Below are 24305 nucleotides of genomic sequence, written 5' to 3'. Positions count from 1 at the left end.
TATATCTTGACTCTATAAAACTGTTTGGGTTAAAAGATGCTTGGATAAAAATAATGAAAGTCAATGGAAAATATTTTGTCTCCAGAAACTACTTTCTTATTGAAATAATCTTATATTTTTAAAATGAAATGGAGAATTTCTTCATTAAGAAAGGGTCAGCAAATGGTAAATTTTTGAATGACGCTTTCAAAATTATGGAACAGAATAAAATATATCAGAATAAAACAAACACATGTCTCGAGTGAAATTAAAATAGCCTTGACAGGGATCTAGAACAATACGTCATAAAACAAGAAACACGTTATTATTAAAATAGATGTTTAAAAAGGGTACAACATATTATGAACTCGGTTTGATTGTAGAACTCATATTTAGTTGGTGTTCTATATCTATGGAACGGACTATAGATAGACTGACCACGTGATTGGCCAGAGCCCGCGGAGCCCGGCACGCTCCAGCGTCAGTCATTAACTATAGCTCGATAGGATAACATGCAACTGTAGATTGTGTATTAAACTGTTAAATAGACATAGCCTTTTGTACTTGCCTTCACCCTTGTGTTGACTTTACATTAGCACTACTACAAATATAAAACATGATGTCAGAAAATAAACGAATTACGTAGTCCTGTGACAGTGATCTTGACATTATTTGGACTTAATTCATAACAGCGAAATATGGATATGTCAGGAATTACACCTCCGTGCATGGATTGGGACAGTACAAACCTCCCGGAGGCGTGGGAAAGGTTCAAGCGACACGTGGAACTCATCTTCACTGGACCTTTGAGCTCCAAATCAGAGATAGAGAAAGTGTCATATCTTCTCTTGTGGATAGGCGACAAAGGCCGCGACGTTCATCAAGCGTGGACTCTGACTGAAGCCGAGAAAAAGAGCCTGAAATCCATTTACAAGAAATTTCAAGCTCACGTCCAGCCAAAACTCAACCCAATTTTCGCGCGCTTCAGATTCTACAACGAAGTTCAAGGAGCTGACACTATCGACAAATTTGTCACTCGACTACGACTACGCTCACGTGACTGTAAGTTCAACGCAAACGAAGACGAAATGATCAGAGACAGGATCGTTTTCGGCACGAACAATTCAAGAATAAGGGAAAAACTCATCAATGAAGGAGAGAAGCTAACGCTTGACAAAGCACTCCAGATAGCTCAAAGCTTTGAGTACTGCCAGACTCAAATGGCAACCATGAATTTGACGTCAACGCAAACGGACACACCGCCAGTCACCCCAACACCCGTGGACGCCATACACAGACGTAACGGACGTAAGCCACCGCCAGACAACCACCAACAGCAGCGCCAACCACCACAGCAGCGCCAACAACAACGTTCATATCAACGATATGAGAAATCATGTGACAATTGCGGACGAGTGCACGGACCTACCAAAACTCAGTGCCCAGCATTTGGCAAATTGTGTAACAAGTGCCAAAAACAAAATCATTTTGGACATATGTGCAGAAGTAACCAGAATTACCACAAATCTGTACATGACATTGACGCTAGTGCTGTAGACGGTGCATGTGGATATTCATGTGACACACCGGAATACTACATCGACATGGTAAGCACACGTTCTTTATCACAATCGCCAGACCGTGCCTTCGTTCCCATCACTCTTGGTCCTAGCAAAGTACCAATACATTTCAAAATTGATACAGGCAGTGAATGCAACATAGTTTCACATGAAACGTTCAAACGCCTAAAATTAAGTGCCCCTCTCGAGCCCCCCGACAGCAAACTGACCTCTTACTCAGGCGACCTTCTCAAGGTTCTTGGAAAAGTGAGTCTTCCCTGCTGCCACAAATCTGATACAATCATGGCTACAATCTATGTTGTTGAGAATCGTGCCCCTCCATTGTTAGGACTCAGATCATCACTAGAGTTGAATTTGATCAAGCTGACCTACTCTGTAGAAAACTCCCCCAAAGAGCCCCAAGTACTGACTAGGGATTCTGTAATGTCCGAATACAAAGAGCTTTTCCATGGAGTTGGGGAAATTCCAGGGTTTGCGAAATTACACCTTAAGGAAAATGCAGTCCCCGTTGTGAACCCCCCGCGAAAAGTGCCCGAAGCTCTTAAACCACGACTTAAGGACGAACTCAACCGCATGGTCAAAGACGGAATTGTCACTAAGGTCACCGAACCCACTGACTGGGTAAATTCGATAGTTTTGGTAGAAAAGCCAAAGACAGGTAAACTTAGGGTTTGCATTGACCCAAAGGCTCTAAATGACTCAATCCGTAGACCGCATTACCCAATGCCGACTTTAGACGACGTGACGTCAGAGCTATGTGGGGCTACACATTTCAGTATTCTAGATATTACGCATGCGTATTGGAGTGTCAAACTAGATCACGAGTCTTCCCTACTTACAACGTTCAGTACGCCTTTCGGCAGATATAGATACCTAAGGCTCCCATTTGGCATCACATCTTCAGGCGACATATTTCAGCAGAAATGCAATGAAATCTTTGAAAACTTGCCCGGAATTCATGCCATAGTAGACGACATTTTGATACATGGTCGCTCACGGTCAGAACACGACGAAAATTTGCGAAAAGCGCTCAATAGAGCACACGAAATAGGCATTAAATTTAATCCCGACAAATGCGTTATCGGAGCGACAGAAGTCCATTTCTTTGGTCACGTCATTTCTAGTCATGGCCTCAAACCCGACAATGCCAAAATAGACGCCATTGTGAAACTCAAAACGCCGGACTCCCGCGCAGAGTTAGAAACATTCCTCGGCATGGTCAATTACTTGGCCAAATTCGCGCCAAAACTCGCCGAAACCACATCCCCTCTCCGGAGCCTCTTGCAGAAAGATATCGAGTTCTTTTGGGATGAGCCGCAGACACGCGCGTTCGAAAAGGTCAAGGAGACGATAACAAGCTCACCCGTTCTAGGTTACTTTGACCCAAAGAAGCCCTTAGTCTTAGAATGTGACGCATCACAAAACGGGCTCGGATGCTCCTTATGGCAGGACGGTAGGCCCATAGCATACGCTTCAAAAAGCTTAACTAATACCGAGAAAATGTACGCAAACATTGAACGCGATCTCCTTGCAATCGTGTTTGGTTGTAAGCGATTCCATCAGTTTACGTATGGTAGACACGTAATAGTTCACAGTGACCACCGACCGATTTCTGCAATAATGAAAAAAAAAACTGTCGGCAGCCCCTCCCAGGCTTCAGAGATTGCTGCTATCTCTGCAAAAGTATGACGTAACAGTAGAACACGTACGCGGAAAGGACATTCCCGTTTCTGATTACTTGTCAAGGCACTCAGTAAATGAAACTTACCCGACACTGATTGAAGGTTTGGACACACACGTCCATTCGGTTAAAAGACAGCTTCTTGTAACCGACTCACGACTTGAAAAAATAAGACAGGCTATTAGAGACGATCATGACATGAAAGTATTGAAACGGACTATACTACAAGGTTGGCCGGAATCGCGGTCAGACTGCGAGTCCGCGGTAACCGATTTCTGGAATCACCGGGACGAATTGTCATTCGAAGATGAACTATTTTTCAGAACTCAAACACTCCTCATTCCAAAATCCCTGCAAGTAGAAATGGTTAAACAGGTTCACACAGGTCACCTAGGTGTAACCAAGACTTTACAGCGCGCCAAAGACTGTTTGTTTTGGCCTGGCATGCAAAGGCAGATCACAGAACACGTGTTGCAATGCCCTATATGTTTGACTCACAGAGATTCAAATACGAAAGAACCCATGATCTCTCTAGAATTCCCAGACAGACCGTACCAAGTTTTGTCAACAGACTTGTTTCATTTGGACGGCAGAGACTATCTACTTACGATTGATCATTATTCAAGATTTTTTGAAGTTGACCATTTGACAAATACACGATCTAGTACGATTGTTCACAAACTGCAGGCACATTTTGCTCGCAATGGAATTTGCGATGTTTTACATAGTGATAATGGGCCTCAATTTTCGAGCTCAGAATTCGCTGATTTTGCAAAATCATGGAATTTCAAACATCAAACGTCTTCACCTCTTCATCCCCAGGGTAACTGCTTGGCTGAACGCGGAGTAGGTATTGCGAAGAAAATTATGAAAAAAGCAAGAGATAGTGGTCAAAATGTATACCTTGCTTTATTAGAATATAGAAATACGCCACTAGATTGTGGATACACCCCTGTTCAACTACTTTGTAGTCGCAGAACCAAATCAGTTTTGCCAATCACAAACAAAGCTCTATTGCCCCAAATAGTGAATGCTAGCAAGGTGAAACAGACGGCTATTCATACAAAATCGAAGCAAAAGCAGCATCACGATTCATCATCAAGGCAATTAAAGCCCATATCCATTAATGACTCTGTTAGAGTTCAAACAGGAAAAATTTGGGTTCCTGCAAAAGTCGCGCAACAAAATGGACCGAGGTCATTCACTGTACAAACACGAGATGGAAAAATTTACCGCCGAAATCGCAAAGTTCTACATAAAACAAATGAAATTGTATCAGACATCCTGCCTTTAGATTACAACATTTCGGCTAGCTCTCCGATTTCCCCAGATGCGCCCCAGTCGGTCAGCTCAGGTCAAATTCCGACTTCAAGCAATTCAAACAGTGAATCAGGCTCCCCTTATGTAACACGGTCTGGCAGATTTGTGAGAAGGAATGTGCGCAACTATGATCAGAACTGGGTTAACCACTAATCAGCGATCAAATGCTGATAAGCACATTTTCCTTTACCTGTGCTTTGAACAATGTAGGAGCAGTGGTTAACTAGCACGATTTATTGTTTTTACATGTAATGTATACAACTAATCCACATTGGTATTAGCATCTCATTTTGTAATGCAAGAACTTATTTTATTCCAGAACGAGGAAGATGTTCTATATCTATGGAACGGACTATAGATAGACTGACCACGTGATTGGCCAGAGCCCGCGGAGCCCGGCACGCTCCAGCGTCAGTCATTAACTATAGCTCGATAGGATAACATGCAACTGTAGATTGTGTATTAAACTGTTAAATAGACATAGCCTTTTGTACTTGCCTTCACCCTTGTGTTGACTTTACATTAGCACTACTACAAATATAAAACTGTTGGAATTTAATCAAATGGAATATGTATATGGTATGAAAATGTTCTGATTTCAAACTCTCATGATCGAAACAAAGATTCAGCTCATCAAAGATAGAATAAACTTCATTGATAACGTGCCATTAAAAGCAAAAATGGTCCAATCGAGTTTTTTTTATACTTTTTAAACTCTTAAGATCAACCTGAAAATGATTTAATAACTGTATTTGTGAACATACATACAACAATACAGACAAATAAAGATATATTGAGAATAAGCTAATTTGAAAGCATCAATTTCATGTTATCATCAGAATACAACAACACAGACAAGAAAGATATTATGAGAATAAGCCAATTTGAAAGCATACATTTCATGTCATCATTACAATACACAGTTATCATTGATTTTAGAAATAATAGGTTTTATTATAATCGCAGAGAAGAACAAATATACAGGTGGTAAGAGATGCTCTTTTGGTTCATGATAATTTTAATCATAATTTTAAGAATTTTTCAAGTACAAATGTTCAATTGATACAGATGATGTTCATTATGGTAATTAAACATTGACAGCAGAAATAACACAGTTTTTTGTTGTTGTATTTTTTTTTATTTAAAAAAACACATCAAGCTTTGATATGATATACACTTCAAACAACATTAACACCATCTTCAGAATTAGAATGGACCGAAGTCGCAGCAAACGAAAAATACTTTAAAAGGAATTGGGAAAAGAAGTATGGTACGACGACATAACCATACGCAATTGTGTTTGGACAACCCTCGTTTTTAACCAAAGGAATGAAATCTCGTTTAGAGGGGAAAAGTAAGGGCCTAAACGACACTAAGCGAGGAACACAAACGTACCCTTACCCGAGACCACGCACGCATGAAAATAGTGTTGTCAATAAATGTAGGGACTACCCCCTATAAACGGTCAGTGAAACACGAGTTGAACACACGTTAACTGCTGCTTGAACTAGTTTATATGCACATAACCTCTTACTTGTCCCAACTTTTATCAAAAATTACAAAATTAATAAGCCAACATCAACTTGAGGCAATGAAGAATAAAGTAAAACTAACATAAATAGATGAAGTAATTTCAGACACAGGCATAACTTGCAAACGAATGAAACAGTGCCAACTCATAAAAGGTAAAATTCAGCCATTCAACGCCATTTTGAGAGTTATAACACGTACAGTATCATTTGCAATTTTCTAATTGTTTTCATGAAATATATTTTACATAAAATCAACGACGTGGAGTTTAAAAAAGAGCAACTACCATTGATAACAAAGACAATTGTTTATTGTATGTTGAAAATCAATTTTGATTTCAGTATGTCTTAAAGACAACGGTATGTTTTCCAATATTTCCAAAATGTGCTGAGTATATGATATACCGCTGTCCTCTTTTTTCAATTTAATAGTTTAATTATTCATTTATAACTCTCCGTAGACTGTTAGACTGACTATACTTGTTTTAAAACATATTGCGTTGAAAACCACAATTTTCCAAAATCTCATTTGGATTCCTCGCCATGTCAGCTGATACTGTTTTCTTGGTTGTTGTGATATAAAAATCGCCGTTATATCCAATAAAGGTCAGTGTTGTTGTTGTTGTTGTTGTTGTTGTAGCATCATTGGTGCTGTTTACATCTTTGTTCTTTCACTTGACTGCATTTGCAATATTTATGAATGAAAATCAAATATGTATCATAAATGTTTGATTCATTCTATTTGACAAAATAATGCTCATTCATCCCCATACATACTCAAATAACAGAATAAAAACTGCAAGTAATATTTGATGTATGCTGTTCTAAAATTATTGATATACCACTCTAGTTGAAGACCACATTACATAACCTCAAATAGTTGTATTAGTGGTGCTTTAAACTTTCCAGAGGTCGAATTTAGCACAGCACACAAGCCCTGCCCTGGTTAAATGTTTTCCGGGCTTTATAAACTTTGAATATTAATTAGTTGGGCTGTTATCAGAATTCTAAGATGTTTAATTTCAGCTGGTATTATTTTAATGTTTTGCAAAAATCCCGTGGTCCACACTAAACTACTGTCACATAACTATTGACTCAATATTCAGACTAAACTATGATAGAAAACAAAACGAATTCCCTTTCTTCTTTATTCTAGACATCAATATCTCTGCTCTCTGCCGGACCAGCAACATGTTTGAAGTCCAATATCACCGATGCGAGGGTCATTTTGGCGCCAAAATTCCCTGCCCAGAATTTCGTGTCTTTGCCATTGTGGTAGAAACCCACATACCGTATACCCATGGGGTAATCCTTGAACGTATACTTGGCCTGAATGGAGAGACAGAAAGTAATCCATAAGAAGATACAAACTTGTATAACTTGGTAAAGGTTGTAAACAATTAAAAATTCCCCAAAAGGATGTTTTTGAATAAGCAGTCAGAGATTAATATGTTTATTATATCAGCTATTATTATGTGAAAATAATACAATGAAAACTGCAGGGACAAGCCCAGTAGTCGCAATTAAATAAACACCCTGATTAGAAGCATAAGGAACAGGGCCAAAACGACAATAAACTTGAGACACAGACGTATAAACACCACACACAGACCACACACTCATTAAATAAGATTCATCGATAAATAATGGGATTACCACCTTGGAACATTCAGTGATACACGAATTCACGTAAACACGAGTCTATTAGGAGCGTAGATTAGTTTGAATGGTCATAACCTCACACATTTATCAATTATATTAAAATTAAAAATATAAGTCTCATCACCACGAACATCAACTTGTTAACAATGAACAAAAAAGTAAAAAACAAAACAAACAAAAAAACTCAGAAGGTAATTTCAAGTACACTGCGTCAGGATGCAAACATCGCCTGCAAATGAATGAATGACACCGGAGCAACAGTGCTTGCTCTAAAGTATTCAAGTCACTAAAAGAAAAACATCTTAGCAAGGTTTAAAACTATGTGTTCATATGTTCTAGTAATGAAAGTATCATCGTACAATTTGGAGGAAAACACAATGTAAGTAAATTAAAACAATAGTGTACATATGTAAATACTGCCGAATTTCCTCCAGGATAAAAACAAAACACAAACACGAAATGTATAATAAAAACACTTATGAAGCGTCTTTTACATCATCAGCAACCATTCGCGGACTCAAAAGCTTACCTCAATCGAAAACGATGTTGAAAACAGTATTTTAATATCGGAAAATAGTTATTGAAGCAAATGTCAAACATTCATATTTGCTTCAGAGTAGGGGAATAAGAGCACTTCAAACAAAATGGTATAAGTGTCATAAATGCTAGTCAGTTAATGCAGCGGACAGTTGAGATCATCATTATTATATCTTCAAGTGAATATTTTCAAACTCAAAAAATACACAAGTATTTCAAACTCAAAAAAGACATAAGTATTTAAAAGGTCATCAAGTAGATCAGATTGTTTATTAATGTTTCCATTTCAACGCTTAGTTATATTACTGTTCCCTGAACAGAACAACTTCCATAAAATAATGTTCACAACAAATTGCTGACCACATAATAGTTAATACTAATGCAACATATTTCCTATAAAGAATGCTTTAAATCCACTTATTTAAGAACTCGTGTTTGATCATTAATCACAAGAAGGACCTTTTAGTGGTGCTAGACGGACATACAACTATTCATACCTGGAACCAGTCTCCACTGCCAGCGAGTAAAGTGTCATCGAAAGAGTATGTGGTGTTTGTATTTTCTGTAGAAGCTGTCCAAAACTCCTCAGTCTTTTCTGGCATGAGTACTACCGTCATCTTGTACACTGCCCCACAGTCACGCCGAGCAGAATACCTGCAGATACCATGGTGTTATATTTTCTAAGACACTTGGCGTATTGTTCTGGCTAACAGAATGCAGACAAGCTGATAAGCATACCTGTAATGAGTGTTATATCTTCTAGAACTATTGGGCTACTGTTAATATACAATTGCAAAATGTTATACTCTCAGAGAAGCATATATCCTTATTTAGAATCAACGGTTAAAGAAGAAATCATCTATAATATGCTGATTGACATTTGTATCCTGTATATATGCACATGTAAGGTTACATGCTTGATGCTAGCTGTACACCAGTAGTGTGCAGGGTCATTTTTAAAGACTGATCAATTCAAGCGGCAGGGATAGGTTACGATGGCCAACTGGTTTGCGTATCAGACTTAGGATCGGAGGATCTTAACATAGCTTACGTACTCTTTCAGTCAATGGACCCTAAGCCTCTTACCACTGCTAATATAAAACTGTTTTCATTGTTAACTTTTTGCTCAATCCTTACATTTCTGTACCTCAAATACTTCAAAGTGATCTTCACAAGAGATGCTCAATTATTTTGGTCGGCGTCATGGAGCGCTATGAACATTTGATAAACCAACATCACATAACTGTCAATCGGCATATTGAGAATTTAACCCAATATTTTAACACCCAATTAACCGCAAATCTGTTAAAGGGGAATTGTTCTCAATCGGCACACACCTGTACGTGCATGATTTTGGATAATTTCCACAGACGTCCGTTTTTCCGTTCCCCATATTTCACTGCCGTACAAAAGAATAGACAAATATTTTGAAATACGCTGAATTGGGTGGTTAACTGAGTTTATATTATTTTGAGAGTAGTGCTACTAATATAAGTTTTCTTTATATGCTTGTTGACTAGACATTTATATAGTGAAAGGTGGCTTAAAAAGTATACACCAACGTATTCAAACCCATTAACAGTCACAAGTTGGTCTTCCCCATAATACCTTCCCTATAAATGATCATGCCTTGACAGATTAGCGCCGTTTTTATATACCATTACTTTTGTTTTGTCTTTATTTAATGTAAGAATAATATATTCAGTTATTTATTTAAGCACATTTAAAAGCCTCTATTATCCGACAACTGCATCTAAGGATAAGACCGAATCGTCCGCAAACACTAATGAAACAATTTCTCTCCAATCAAGAAAAAATGTATTCCCCTTTCTCCATTTTCTTCCAACCTTAAGACGAATTCTTTTAAGAGAAATACAAAAATCATCGGTGAATATAATCCACTGTGTTGATCTAATTTCAAAATTATTTATTACTATTTTTTTTTTATTTCAAAATATCTCCCCTCTTAGAGTTGAATATTATATTGTTGTTGTCCGGTGCGCATGTGAGTTATGTTTGTGGTCACCAAGCCGGACAAGTGGGTTTCCCCCGGGTACTCCGGTTTCCCCCACAACACAAGACAACACTCTCGCGTAACCTCGTGCCAACGTGAGTTATTGATAACATGTTGTTAAAACTTGTTTCACAATCGTTGTAAAAATATATTGGTTTAAAGTTATATTGTATGAAAACAAAAATGTATATTTAGTAATAATACAGGACTAAGGTCTGATTTCTTATTCGATCATCCAAGAATAAAGGCCAAGTAATTTCGACAAATTTTCGATTAAGTATATAACAAACTTCTTTCAACAACTAAAACAATCCCGACCTCTGTCACCAAAACATGTAAGACTACTCGTTTACTTATAATTATTTGATGTTAACTTCACTGATGAACTACAACATAATATAAGAAACGTTCTTGCAAACGTTTTTTAAACTTTATAATCGAAATATCTAGCTACTGTTTAAAATGCATTCAAAGCGGTGTATTATAAAACGAACTGCTTTTATACGTAAATTTATAAATAAATGATCCTTTCTAACAACTACTTCATTAAGTATTAACCATTTCCAACTATTGTTATTCTTTAAAATATGATATATTTTAGCTGATAAAAGATAAATAAACTTATTTTACATATCAAGAGTATTTCAACCTTTTATACTAACACGACTAGTCGATTTACATTTCCTTAAGTTTACAAAAATTGCCAAACTATATGGGTCTCTCTTCACTTAGTCGATGTCAACTTTCGATTCTAATATAATAAGTTGCAGCTTTCAAACTCATCATTACTGCACCAAACAGTAATACAACAATTACACAGCACGAAGCATCACTACAACCTGGTATCAAGTAATGTATATCAAAACCTAATGGTTGTGACAACAAGGCAGTTTTCAGATATATTTATTACAAGGATCAATGTCCAAGGTATTCGCTTCAGAAACTAGTGTCTTCATAAAAACCCCTGCACTATTGCAATGAATGAGAGGAGTTCCCTGAATACAACTAGTTACCTTTGCCGTAGACATGTTGACTCATCAAACTCCTTCTAGCCATCTACACACAACAAACTGGCTCGATTCTACTCCATTAGAGTTTCAACTCGGACTAACTGCTCACGATGGTGGTGTGTAAGCTTATTTATACTCGCACTCGGGCCTTGCCAATTTGACAAGTGCTCCGATAAGATTGTAAGTCATTTTAGGTTTTTGGAGCATAGTGTAACCCAAAATTCTTTAATGTTCACCAGTGTATAGTTCTGTCACACGGGACCAACATATAACGTCCCTCCCGGAAAACAATTAGTATTTTTGAGGTGCAGCGGGGAATCGAAATTGCGACTCCTTGATTGAGAGTCAAGTGTGTTACCAGTAGATCACGGACCCGCTATGCTCACAATAAATTCAAGCATTATAATATTTATCTAAGAACGAGCCCATTTCAGCACGATCTTATGGATATAACCTTTTAACTTAATAATTTTCTCTAATTTCGATTCAAAATGACCATTAGATCCTTTAATATCTCGAATTACAAAGCTAAATAAAATGTAATTTTCAAAACTAATAACATTACTAAACTTTCTGACTTATTCTTATAGAGTTATTTTTTACCAAATGCATTCCCTAACATGTACAATATTGACTATTCCACAATATCTAACTTTCTAATAAGCGTCTAAAACAATGACGAAATCAATCAATGTGGCGTTTGATTTAACTGAAACGCCGTTTAATTGCTGTTTTTAGGATGTTATTCTTATCTCTGCTATCTAATTATAATTAAAGTGACTAAGGAAAACAATGTTACAGTGTATAACCTACAAGTCATTCTGAAAAATCTCTGTGTATTAACTGTATCGGCGTAATAAAACAAAGGGAAGTAACGAACGACAGAGGTTAAATACAACTAAATCGGAACACATAAATCAACATTCGGAATACCTCGGCAATTTTCCATCGATAACAACCTCGGATGTATATAGACGGATTACAATGTCCGATATCTTTACATTTAACTACGCTGCAAGTAGATCGCGTGGTGATTTCAATTTAGCAGGTAAACTTAGTTCCTTTACTCTTGAAAATCTTAATTATCTATGCAATAAAACACTTCACTGGCAATCTATTACTATTTAATATAATATACGATTTGAATTCCCAGCTGCATTAATTTTTTTGTCGATACTCAAGTCATTTTCTGCTAAAACAGTTCCAATATGCCTATCATAGTTTTGTTCGTGTAATTTGTTGATTCATATGGTTGAAGATCATTATCACAATGTTGTATACATTTATCAATGTTGATAAAAAAAAACTGCAAAGTCACAACATTAATGCATCCTATGAACATACTTTGATAGTTCACTCTTTACAAGACCTTCACTAGCTCTTCCTTATGTACAACGCCTTATTGCCGGGCACAAATTAGTTTTAAAAGACTCAGAAAAGCCTGGAAGCTCATTTTCGTTTTCTATCAACGTTTCAAGAAATGCAAAAAAAAAACGGATAAGTTTTCTGAATAACTCAATAAATTGTTGTCAAAGATAATGATAAGAAAGACCATCTACATGCAATGATAGAAATAGTAAGTCAAAGTTTGTTTGGCCTCGGCCGTGTCCCCATTGTTCTGTACTTGATGGAGGGGCAGTATCATTCTTCACGTCACTTATATCATGCACTGCATCAGAATTGATCATTGCAATGTCGTTTTCATGGAGGCTATCATTTAGAACCACTTTTTCGCTCGTGTCGTTAGTTTTACAAACCGCCTTTCTGAAGTTTCTCGGTTTGAATACCATATCGTCTGATTAAGTACGTCCAACTAATTCCAATTGGCCTTTAAATAAATATCAATTCCGAACGTGTGCCTTTACGTTTATTTACGTTTTACGCCGTTTTAGAGTTAAGTCATTGCCAACTCGTATATTCAAATCCCTTAGCCTTTATCGACCTTCGAAAACAGCAAACTCGTCTCCACCGTGTCTGAAAGTAATTATGGTGAGCAGTTGCCTGCCTTCCTGTGGCTGACCAATAGGTTTAACATTTATATTGTTTATCCATGCAGCTTTTAGGACACGGCCTTTAACAAATTATATTAAATGTATCATAAACGGGCAGGTTAATTATGCGTTAATTGACTTTTATTGATACCCGCTCACAATTCTCGAGTCTCATCTCTATATCCATGATTCGGTAATCGATCCTACCAACGTCGCTAGCTACTTGGTAAATATCCAACCATTTAGTCTCTTGGGTGTCTTTCATCTCGGACAATTCCGTCTTTATATATCTCAGTGGAGTTTCTTGGTCCGAATTAAAATCATTGATGTTTGTAGATAATCGATTAATATCTGGTTTAATGTTGTTAATTTCCAAACGAACAGCTTCGAACTGTTGCAATATTCGACTCTCATTGCCTTTCGCCCTCGCCCGCTTAAGGCACAATATTGACTTCTACGTCGCCAGAAAGAAGTAGAGGGACTTCTGGCAGCGTTGCAGGTCTACAACTTGATGTTCATTCGTGGAAGAGAAAATCTCACTATCTCGGATAACAAGGCAGTGCAGTCTGCAGTGTCATTATGCGCAAAACGGTTGTGCAAATATGTCATTATGCGAGAATGTTCCTAAACGGATATGAAAAGCACAATGTCAATTTCCATGTATACAGGTAGCTCCACAAGGCAGACTCAACTGGGCTTCCGAAGAAAACAAATATGCAAACAGCGCAGTTGACAGTGTGTCCAGGTAGCGTAACTTAGGCAATAAACCGGAATTGTGCAGGTTTCATTATTTCCTTTTCACAAAGTAACGATTCCAACTTCACAAATTCATGATTTCACGAGTTCAAGACTTCACAAAAAGGAAACCCCCACCTTTTATGAACTCTAGATACAGTAAACGTATTATAAGACTTATTTATAAGACTCTACAAAAACAGAAAACACCTATAACAGAATTAAGAACATGGCAAACTGGTTAAGCGACACAAATTTCAGAAATCTTAAGACCAAGGTCAAAAGAGAATTTATCGCTGTTTATTTCCAATAACGGTGTAGTGGAGAAACCAAATCTAAAGATTTTTAGGCGACAAATACCTTTTTTCTCACAGAAACCTACAACTAAATCGGATAACCTAATAATACTCAAAGACAACATAGGAAAGTTGGTTTCTGATCAAAAGCTGGTGGCAAATAAAATTTTACCTCAATAAAGCGGAAAGGTTTGGAATATCTGGTACTCAGTTTAAAATCAAACATCCTTGTATTGACTAAATAGAGGAAAATTGCTAACTGTCAGCTGATTTTCATTTCATCCCGGTCACCGATGAAAAATATTGGAAAATATATTGATAGGTAAAAAAAAGAAGAAAAAAATGTTGCTCAATTGTTTTCTACGGAAGCCAAAAAAAAACACTGGAAAATAGATCTGATTCCACCCAAAAATATCCTTGCTGGCAAAGATGGCAAACTACCTATAATTTAAGGCTATTATGCACCTGGACTGATCGCTCTTGTAAATGCTCAATGTGCAAATAATCTTTTGTAACTTTTAAATAAGAAGAAATTGAGAATTACGATGTGTTTCATTGATTATATATTATCCTTTGTCTTAAGTACCTCCTAGCAATACTTTCGTGTGTGTTGTTCTAGCAAGCTAAAGTAAAAGAGACTTATAAGATCCTTTTATCAACTACACATCACTATACCATGCTGTAATTCCCATGTACATAATGCTGCTTACAACTATGCTGTTTAACGTGTATACTATAATTATCCTTAATTGATACTCTTGAAAGAAGACTGGGCGTACAGCTGGGGGAAAACAAGTTGCTGTTTCATTGAATAGAGTGCTCTTATCCATCTTACTTTTGTAATTGTATGCATGAATATAATTAAATATGGCTTTTGTTAATATTCTTTTTCTAATATTTTTTAATATGTAACCAATTTAACTATGTTCTATTACCAGGTCACCAGTTCATTGTTTGCTATGTATGTTTGCTATTCCTGTCAGAGAATCGCTCAATCAGCTAATGTTTCTTGTTGTCATATACCTTACTTTAAATAAAGATTCTTGTATCTTGTATCCGGTTTACCATTGTATGTAACAGTAAGAACATATGATGCAAAATCTTAAATGATTAAGGGCCACCCACAGTGCCAACGTTGTTTTTTTAATAATTTTGGTTTCAATATTTAGCAAACATAATACAAACAACCTTCGCAACATGTGTAGGTGTAATAAGGTGTTGAGAACATCTTACGAAAGACGATTTTATCCAATGTTGCATTTTGTTTACATATTTCTACACAATGTTTATGTTTTTTTGTGTCAAAATATTCAAGACCCAATTTTATGTATTGTGGCTTTGTTGTCATTGCTTCTATTTAAAGAAAGATATTTACCATAATTTAATCAGAAAATGAATTTATTTCATTATTTTGACTGTTATAGTAAATATTTTTCTTACATTGAAATATATCGTTATATTAAGAAACCACAACACTTCGTTGATACAAGTAGTAATAGTAGTGGGTAGTCTGGAGCATATATATATATATATATATATGCTCCAAACTTTTCCGTACAAAATGCAAATGCTTTTTGATCCAAAATCTGATCAAAGATTCTTTCGTACAATCTGCTTACTTTAACCACTTATTTCATCAAAAAATTTGCAAAGGATGCATGAAAGTGTTTTTGTTTTTGTTCCCTACCACTTTTGCAATCAGGAAGCCCCTTAAGGAAGTTGAGAGAGTAAAGCCAGGCAGCCCTTCTTGGCCCTTTTTATAAACATTTTATAAATATTATAATATAATTAAAGTTTTCAGAAGGCAGGGAACCAAATTATTGAACTAAATGTTACATTCCAACAAAAATCAGACTTCTGGTACAATGGATGTGATGACTGACCACTCGGACACATGTATAGCTGGCCGGACGTGGTCCAATACATATTTACAGCAGCCTGCGGCCATTAGGTCCACCACCTGGTACTTGGCACATTCTCTGTATGAGGTTGCCCAGCATCCGACCGAACCTGTGCGGAGCAAATGACATGACAAATGAACACAAGACAGCTATCAGTCAAAGCAATGCAATCATAGTTTATCGTATTTAATTTTACTGCTATTTTTCAACCTAATAAAAGAAATACAAAACTAATTTTCATTTTGCTAGTAGTCCAAATTGAATTCATCAACCACATAATTTGTCTGCTAAAATGTTATTGTCATCCAATAATGGTTTTTGAATTGTTGAAAGTAAAGAACCTTTGCATTCATTGTTGAAGTCTGAGACAGGGTCGGAGCCAATTGGCTCGGTCTCCACACTCCAGCCATCCCCACCATTTCCGACTACTTCCCATTCCATCATTCCTTTAATACATTTTTAATATTTCAGTAACTTAGAAGACCGTGTAACCCTTTGGATTAATTTAAAATATCAATCCTAAATACGCGGGCCGCCAGATTTGTTTGAAATACATTGATATGACATATATAATTATACTTGTATGTACAGACTTAAGATTACCAAAAATAATGTCATAACCCTTTCAATCATTTTAATGATATGATTTTAACAGCGAATTATCTAAATAGTTTTCTTATTTAATAAACAAGATGAATCCACACGGTAAAACTATGACACACATGCCATGTGGTAACTAAAATTAATTTGCAATATTGAGTTTCTAAATACTAGTAACTATTTTCATTAATGTTTAATATAATGAAACCTATGCTTGCCTATGGATGCATCTGGATTCTTTATCAAATTTCTTTCAGACCAAATGTCATCACAAGTGTTTGGAATCTGATCCAAATAGTCACTAGATGATTCCACGTCCATAGTTTGTCCACGCTACACTGTAAAGATAACTGAAATGGAGATATAAATAGAAATAGAAAATGAAAGTGCCTTTTAAAACAACTCAAACAAAAGGGCCATGAAGACCTAGTCGTTGATTCCCTGACGCTGTTTTAGCAGTTTAATGTGTGTGTGTGTGGGGGGGGGGGGTCGCAGGCGATACAGAGTCATTGATTGCTGCACTTTGCAAGCCTACCCGATATAATAACAGTATGTTAACAAAATGGCGGATTAACTAAACGCCTTATGGTTATACAGTGTATAACATTTCAAAAATAAAAAATAAACTGTAACATAATTAAGGAAGCAACGATAATTACAATTGTATAATGTAATGAATCATATTTTGACAAGTGAATAGAAGTAATATTTTTTAAGATTTGTTTGCCACAAGCATATTTTTTATATAATAAAGAAGGCTGTCATGCACACAAGTGAAATGCCCCCGAGCCGGTCATGCTGAAGTGATAGCCGTTTGTATTATATGAATGTATGTTGTATAGATGAACATGAACTGGTTGATTTTTTACATACTTTCTGAGATATGGTTACAGCTGAGACATGAATCCCTATCTGGCTCCATCGACTACGGAGTGTGACATTGACCTTTGTTGTGAAAGTATATATGTTTTGTTGTTTGTGCTGTTCTACAATTACGTGAAGTTTAATCAAATCTGATAAAAAGTGACGAAGTTCTTACAAATTGGACACAAATTAGTCCTAAGAAATCCCTTTCATTCTCCTTTTACCATTAAGTGTGACCTTGACCTTGAAGTAAGAGCAATAATGTTATGCACACTGTTGATCATACTCCCACAGGAATTATCAAAGTAACAGTTGAGACATAAGTTCTTTCAATAATACCTTTCAGGTAAATGACCACATAGTTTGACCTTGAAATTTGATGCGGAAGCATGAGTACTTCAATTCTGCTCAATCATTTCGAAAGATCTGATTAAAATCCAATTGAAATTGACAATGCTACAGCTCAGACACAAATTATTACTATGAAACCAATATAGTGCTCAACTGACCTTTAAGTATGGCCTTGCTAACAATAACAGTATGTGTGACGCATACAATCCAGTGAAGTTGGATCCAAATCTGATTGAAATTGACAAAGTTACGACCATGATATGGATTATTACCATGAAATCCCTCTATGTATCCCTCAGTACATAATTATATACTATATAAAAACTAGGTGTGTTTATCAAGGATTGTTAGGTACCGCCTTGGAATGGTCAGTAAAATGTAAATTAACTAGGGGTTAAACCAGTTTGTGTACACAACCACACTCTTATCCGAACAATCCCGAATAAAGTAAAAACGTAAATTGTAAATTTTATCAAAGACTGCATTAACTTAGGAAACTTATAATAGTAATAGGTAAACCCCAAGTTCTTTTATGATTAAGGACCTGACTTTATCTGCATACAAAGGAATACAATTCAGAGTACCTAATGCAAACACTTTTTAAAGATATGATGCAGTTATTGTTTGAAACTATGAACATCGAACACAGTCTGCCTTAACAAATAAAATGTTTGAATCTGTGTGATCATAGGTTTCATAATGAAAAGCATCATTGTACTAAAACTGGGTACAAAACAAAGAAAACATTATTAAAAAATATAAAAAACGTGACATATATTTGCTAAAATCTTCTTTACCTAGGCTTAAGCGTTCTTGTTATTGATCGGAAACCGGGGGGACAGACTGGTGGACAGACGGATGTGTAGACGAATCAATTATTATATTCCGCCCATCCAGGGTTTTAAATGAATGAACAAGTATGTGTTTAAAAAAGGAAAGTCTTATAATAAACGTTTATCATTTCTATAACAAATTCTAAGAGAATGCTAGAATACATTTGAATATACAAGGATGTTTATCTAACATAAGTATGTCTTTGTTTGGTTTCTTAAAATTGTGTTCGGAATTCTGACTTCAATTTTTTATGATTATTGTATGTTGTGGTTCTACGTTGAAATGCCGTTGTTGCCCTCCACTTGCTATTGATTACACTCCTGTCACACTTCCGCTTTTATCACCGTTACTTGCGATCCTGCCGCTGTTGTTACCACTAAACCCACTGTTGCTTACACCCATATTGCCTTTGTTACTCTTATCACCAATTACACATGTCTCGCCATCAGTATTTCCAGTTTCAACCTGCTTTATAAATTCTGATCCCTACTGCATGTATTTCCTTTTCATTAATTACGTTGACATTAACGTACTCTGTCGGTGTCGACTTTTCCTCTTGCCGTTGTTTTCAAGTCTCGCATAACCATAGTTTATACCCGAGTAGTTATTGTTACCCTTACCGTCGTTGTTGTTACCACTTTTGTCGATGTTTATTTACCTGTCGCTTTTAGTTTTATCCCATCATTGTTTTATAAGTCATGGCCGTAATAACAACTCAACTCCCGTTTCTGTTGGCGGCGTTCCCACCGTTGCTCTTACCACTTATGTCGATGTTTACTTTCTATCAGTTGCTCTCTTATCATTATTTTGAGAGCCATGATCGAAAAACTTATTTCCCCGTTTCCATCAGCGGCACTCCCATTGATGTAGTTACAATTTCCTTCGTCGTCACTACTACTCTACTTCATCGTCTTTGCCAGTCACCAATCAACGTTTAAGAATTTAGTTTTGGTGGTTTGTTGTAATCGATCGTCAATATTAGTTTCACGCTCTTGTATGGAATGGATTCTATTTTTGACTCTATTAAAATTTTAAAATATTCCTATGTCAACAGTCCGCATTAAAATTCATAATATTTTTGTACTTGTTCGTGACTTGCATACGACTGCAACGTGGCTAATTAAAAGACCAAATGCGGTAGCAGGTAATATGGGTCACAATGTAACGCAATTGTACGTATAGAAACGGTTATCCACAATAACCAAGGCACATACATCATAAGCACAATCAAAATCCAAATAATGCCATAAGCATAACAAATATAGGTTCACAAAACACTTTTATGACATTCAAAAAAACTAAAAATTACAAACAAACAAACAAAAAATCTGAAGTTGTCTAGCCATCAAACATTGCCGCAACTTAATTAATATAAATTAATTTTATTAAAAGCTAACATGTAACAAAAATATAACTTACGAAACACTGGTTCGCATTCCAATTTATAAACAGAAACTCAACATAATTATATTAATGTCTTTTCATTCGCACTTAACTAACTGACACAATATACTTTCGCCCTGAAACCCTCTCAGCCGCCAGCCAATCAAAACCTAAATCTGTAAAATGTATCTTCCGGCCAAATTATCAAAACAATGGGTCCAATTACCAATTTATTTCCCCGCATAATTCTTTCAATGAATCATACTACGTTAAGGACACATGTTTGCGATTTTCAATGAGGAAGTATTTATGGTAAAATTTTAATGAAACATAACAATTTTCATTCACCTTTACTTAAAATTGGTGGTAAAGAACCGTGTTGATGTAATACCCCCATCTACCAAAACGACATATTATATAAATAAGTTCACGGGTGAAACGAGTTATCAGAAAAAAATATTCACTGTCTAACCAGCTCGGTATATTAGAAATACCTTTTGATCAAAACGATTATGTTCAAGTTGTGCTAGTAATTAGGCTAAGTGTCATTCACGGACAAATTGTGAATAATAGTTTATGCTTTTCGATAAAACAACATAAGTGCCAAAACACGAAATTAATTGAATAAATTAAATTAACCTTTGTGCTAATGTGCTTACTTCCACAAACTACGCATCGGAATTTGCGTGATTTGGACTTGGTTAGTAGGTCACCATACCATGAGTGTTTCTACTTCATGGCGTGATTCTGTGGTTTTCATATTAACTATCGCGTCTTTTTTTTCGTTGTCTTTTTCACAGACCATATGACCGAAATAGCTCGATCACTTCCGATTGTCCTACAACTAGGTTGTCTGTGATGAAGACATCGTTTACAATCGATGCAATGCTAGTAGCCCCTCGAGTACCTCTTACATTTTTTTATATTTAAAATGTAATGCGATGATCAGATATCCGATGGCATATCGACCGAAAGGTGTTGTAAGTAGTGACGACTCCTCTGCTTTCGTCGCATCCAGCACGCTAAAACATTTCGCTCTATTTATGATATTATGATGTAATCATTGACTGCCTTATTCGAAGCTTTTCCCGAGTTTGGTTTATCAACACATATAAACGCATTCACCCAGTCTGTGTGCTTGATGACCTTGGATATGATACTTTGATCGTCCATTGACTTAAGTTCTGCCTTGAGTTTTTTTCTGCAATGGCATGGGTACTTTAGGAAGTGGGTAGACTACGGGTGTGACATTGTCTTGCAAAAGTATCGAACATGTGGCCTCAAAGTTCGAGATTCCCGAAAATGTCGCCAGATTTAGATATGATTGCGTCTTACTACTGCGAAACTTTGTTTCGTTTGTAACCGCATATGACAGTTGTATGGGACCGAGAACATACGTTGTTTTGAGCTTAGTCAATGCGGGGGCGTTTATTTCGGCTATTATGTAAAATTGGAATTGTGTTTGTTTTCTTTGCTCGCGCACCGCATGCTGGCTTTACCATGAACCGTGAGCTGATCACCTGTGTATGAGACAATTTAGCATCTGAGGGTAACAGGGACTCGTGCAATTTGTCTCAGTATTAAGGTTAGTTATATTACTGTTCACCTGACTGCCTGTGCCAATTCAAGCGTTTATTTTTACATTAATGGGGCCGAATAAAAGCTTCTCATGTCAAAAAGTAAATTTAAAGCTATACAGTGTGAATGTAGAATTCTGAGTCACTGGAGCTACTGTACTCTCTTGAGCAACTGTCATCGTCTTCCACAAAATTGACACTTTTGCTGTCAGCGTTTGTTTTGCACATTTTCGCGAAATGATTTAGTTTTTAATACTTGTTACCCACTTTCGCTATCCGTAACTGGCACACTGTTGGAGAATCCTCTGTCTCCAGGTTGTATCTGGAGCATTCGACTTCCATCGCTGCTTCTTCTTGCCATGATTTAGGCTTGCTTGGCGTTCGTTTGCTACACATTACCTGTGTGTTTCGGGGGTAAAATCACTACCCTTTTCAATCAGCCTCTGCCTCACCTTGTCTAACGTGCATCAAAACACTATTCTGTCCCTGATCATTTCGTCAGTTCATTCTGGACCGAAATCACACTCCTTGACATTTATTATTAATCGTGCTACAAATTGAGTCGTTTTGAACTTCCTGGTAAAATTTGTATCGCGCAGAAACAGGGTTTTCCTTAGGTTTCACAAAGTCCTTAAATTTTTGTAGCAATGTTTTTGTTGTTTTGTTTTCTTAATACGTAACTTACTACGAATACTGTTTTGATATTCAGTTCTGTAAGGTTCTTGGCATGCGCACTGCATACGGTGTGATCATGAACATATATGTACACAGTGTCGTATAAGAAGCTCGCTTCGGTTAAAATTCTTCGTATAGGTGCATTTTCTTGTAGATGTACGGCAAAAATAGAAAGTATCGATCGGATGTTCAAATGAACACCGAATGTTCTTTCGAATACGCTGTCAACTTCTGACAGTTACAGACGGATTTGCTAGCTCTTCCGGTGGGACTGAATCAGTAACTTCTTGGCATTCGAAATCCACTTTGTAAGTCTGAACCACCTCGACGGAGCATTTTTCTGAGATGCTTAAAATACAATACTGCCTTTACCTTGTTGTGTATTTACTACAATGAATCAAAGAAGGTCCTCTCCACTGTCGAGGTTACTACCGCTCTTCTTATTACGATGCGCAGCTAGGCGAGGAAATTGCGCCAAAACAATCGCACTTGCATCCGTTGGCATTCAGGCTGTTGAGTTAAGTTTCCTATGGCATACCATGGAAATCTAAGTGATTGGCAGTCTTCATCCTTCAATCGCACTTGGTGGAAAAAAAGCTTCAATATCTGCCACAAACGCAGCCCTTTCCTCTCTGAAACGCATAAGTGCTCTGACTATTCTGTTTACCAAATCGGAACCTTGAAGCAGACGATCATTCAGTTACATACCTTTGTACTTTGCAGCTCAGTCAAATATTACTTTTTCCTGTCCTGGATAACGTGGTCTTAAAACTGGATAATGCGAGAGGTACCAAATTCTTTTATTTTTACCCCTGTCTTTATTTTGTACAATCGTTTTGCATGACCAAGGGAGTCTAATGTTGTAATGTCCGCCCTCTTAAGGTGTTGTCTGCATCACTATACCCAACGCTCGTCGGTCTTCCTGGGACATTTCCCGTTTAGCGTCAGCTGCGTCCGGAAGGTCTGTAGACCAGATATTGTGTATTTACTGTAATAAATCGGCTTGTTTAAAATGCACACCGACATTCAAATGTTTAGACAACTTACCTGATCGTCCAACCTAATAACATCCTCATAGCGTATCGTTCGCTGGGCATATCTCTTCTTTTTTCTTCTATCCAGAAGGCTTGTGGTGTGTCACTAACAACCAAAAGCCAAATATTGAATGAGATAAAAAAAAAACGTAATCTTAATCCGTAATGCGTGTTTCAAAGCTATCATGAATTTGCGATTGTCTGCACATTAGCATTAGTAGCTATCGATGTTGCTAAAGTGGATACTCTCTCACTTTTCGTCCTATTCAAACCAGCTAAATCTCTCCCTTTATGACCACCTTGCCAGCGAGATCTTGTCTATACATAGGGTCGAATTCAGAACAACCACTCTCACTCACACTCAATGAGTTTATCCTCTGTAAGCGACATTTTCGAGTGAAAGTATTTATGAATTCACATGTGTGAGTGAGACTCAAGTGTTTTGCGTGATAGGGACATTTTACAAAAGCAGTCCGTCTTACTACTTTTATTATATATTAATATAAACATTTAATTCTATAAATGACAGTGGCTTAGATGAACACAGAAATACCACTGTGGTCTTCTTGGTAATGCTATGAGTGTTTCAGCGGGATATTTTTTTCATTTTTCATTTTATAGTGATTGTTAAAGACACGTTATGGTTTTTATTGTGTTCTTTTTTTTCATGTGCGTGAAGTTAGCACCGTAGCACCGTATCACCATATCACCGCGGGTATGCGGTGCTAGCACCGTATCACCATCAAAATCAA

General features: G+C 36.7%; 2 protein-coding genes across 3 annotated transcripts; one reads left to right on the top strand and one right to left on the bottom strand.

Moving 5' to 3' along the window:
- The first annotated feature begins 635 nt into the window (after positions 1 to 635).
- On the top strand, positions 636 to 5079 carry LOC128207393 (uncharacterized). Its single transcript, XM_052910274.1, has 2 exons — positions 636 to 1805; positions 4880 to 5079. Exons 1-2 carry the CDS (start codon positions 678 to 680, stop codon positions 4916 to 4918), a joined length of 1167 nt encoding a protein of 388 aa, XP_052766234.1. The 5' UTR covers positions 636 to 677; the 3' UTR covers positions 4919 to 5079.
- Positions 5080 to 5453: 374 nt separating this feature from the next.
- LOC128207394 (F-box only protein 6-like) lies at positions 5454 to 20403 on the bottom strand. Of its 2 annotated transcripts, none has more exons than XM_052910276.1 (6): positions 20304 to 20365; positions 17054 to 17173; positions 16577 to 16681; positions 16218 to 16344; positions 8786 to 8942; positions 5454 to 7418 (listed from the first exon to the last, which is right to left on the bottom strand). In XM_052910276.1, the coding sequence occupies exons 2-6, from the start codon at positions 17154 to 17156 to the stop codon at positions 7242 to 7244; spliced, it is 669 nt and encodes a 222-aa protein (XP_052766236.1). In that variant the 5' UTR covers positions 17157 to 17173; positions 20304 to 20365; the 3' UTR covers positions 5454 to 7241. The 2 variants fall into 2 exon arrangements, with proteins under 2 accessions (XP_052766236.1, XP_052766235.1); XM_052910275.1 differs by having other exon boundaries at positions 5460 to 7418; positions 17054 to 17185; positions 20304 to 20403.
- Between the last annotated feature and the right edge of the window lie 3902 nt (positions 20404 to 24305).

The sequence above is a fragment of the Mya arenaria genome, chromosome 11, assembly GCF_026914265.1.
Source record: "Mya arenaria isolate MELC-2E11 chromosome 11, ASM2691426v1".
Classification (NCBI taxonomy): Eukaryota; Metazoa; Mollusca; class Bivalvia; order Myida; family Myidae; genus Mya; species Mya arenaria.
The sequence above is the reverse complement of the archived record's forward strand: the minus strand, read 5'-3'. Positions and strand labels throughout refer to the sequence as shown.

Coding starts and splice junctions, on each gene's coding strand:
- LOC128207393 (XM_052910274.1), top strand. CDS start 678: ATGGATATGTCAGGAATTACACCTCCGTGCATGGATTGGGACAGTACA. Junction 1,806..4,879: donor TTCTCAAGGTTCTTGGAAAA/GTGAGTCTTCCC, acceptor ATTTTATTCCAG/AACGAGGAAGATGTTCTATA.
- LOC128207394 (XM_052910275.1), bottom strand. CDS start 17,156: ATGGACGTGGAATCATCTAGTGACTATTTGGATCAGATTCCAAACACT. Junction 16,345..16,576: donor CTTCAACAATGAATGCAAAG/GTTCTTTACTTT, acceptor TGCTCCGCACAG/GTTCGGTCGGATGCTGGGCA. Junction 7,419..8,785: donor GCAGTGGAGACTGGTTCCAG/GTATGAATAGTT, acceptor CTCTCCATTCAG/GCCAAGTATACGTTCAAGGA.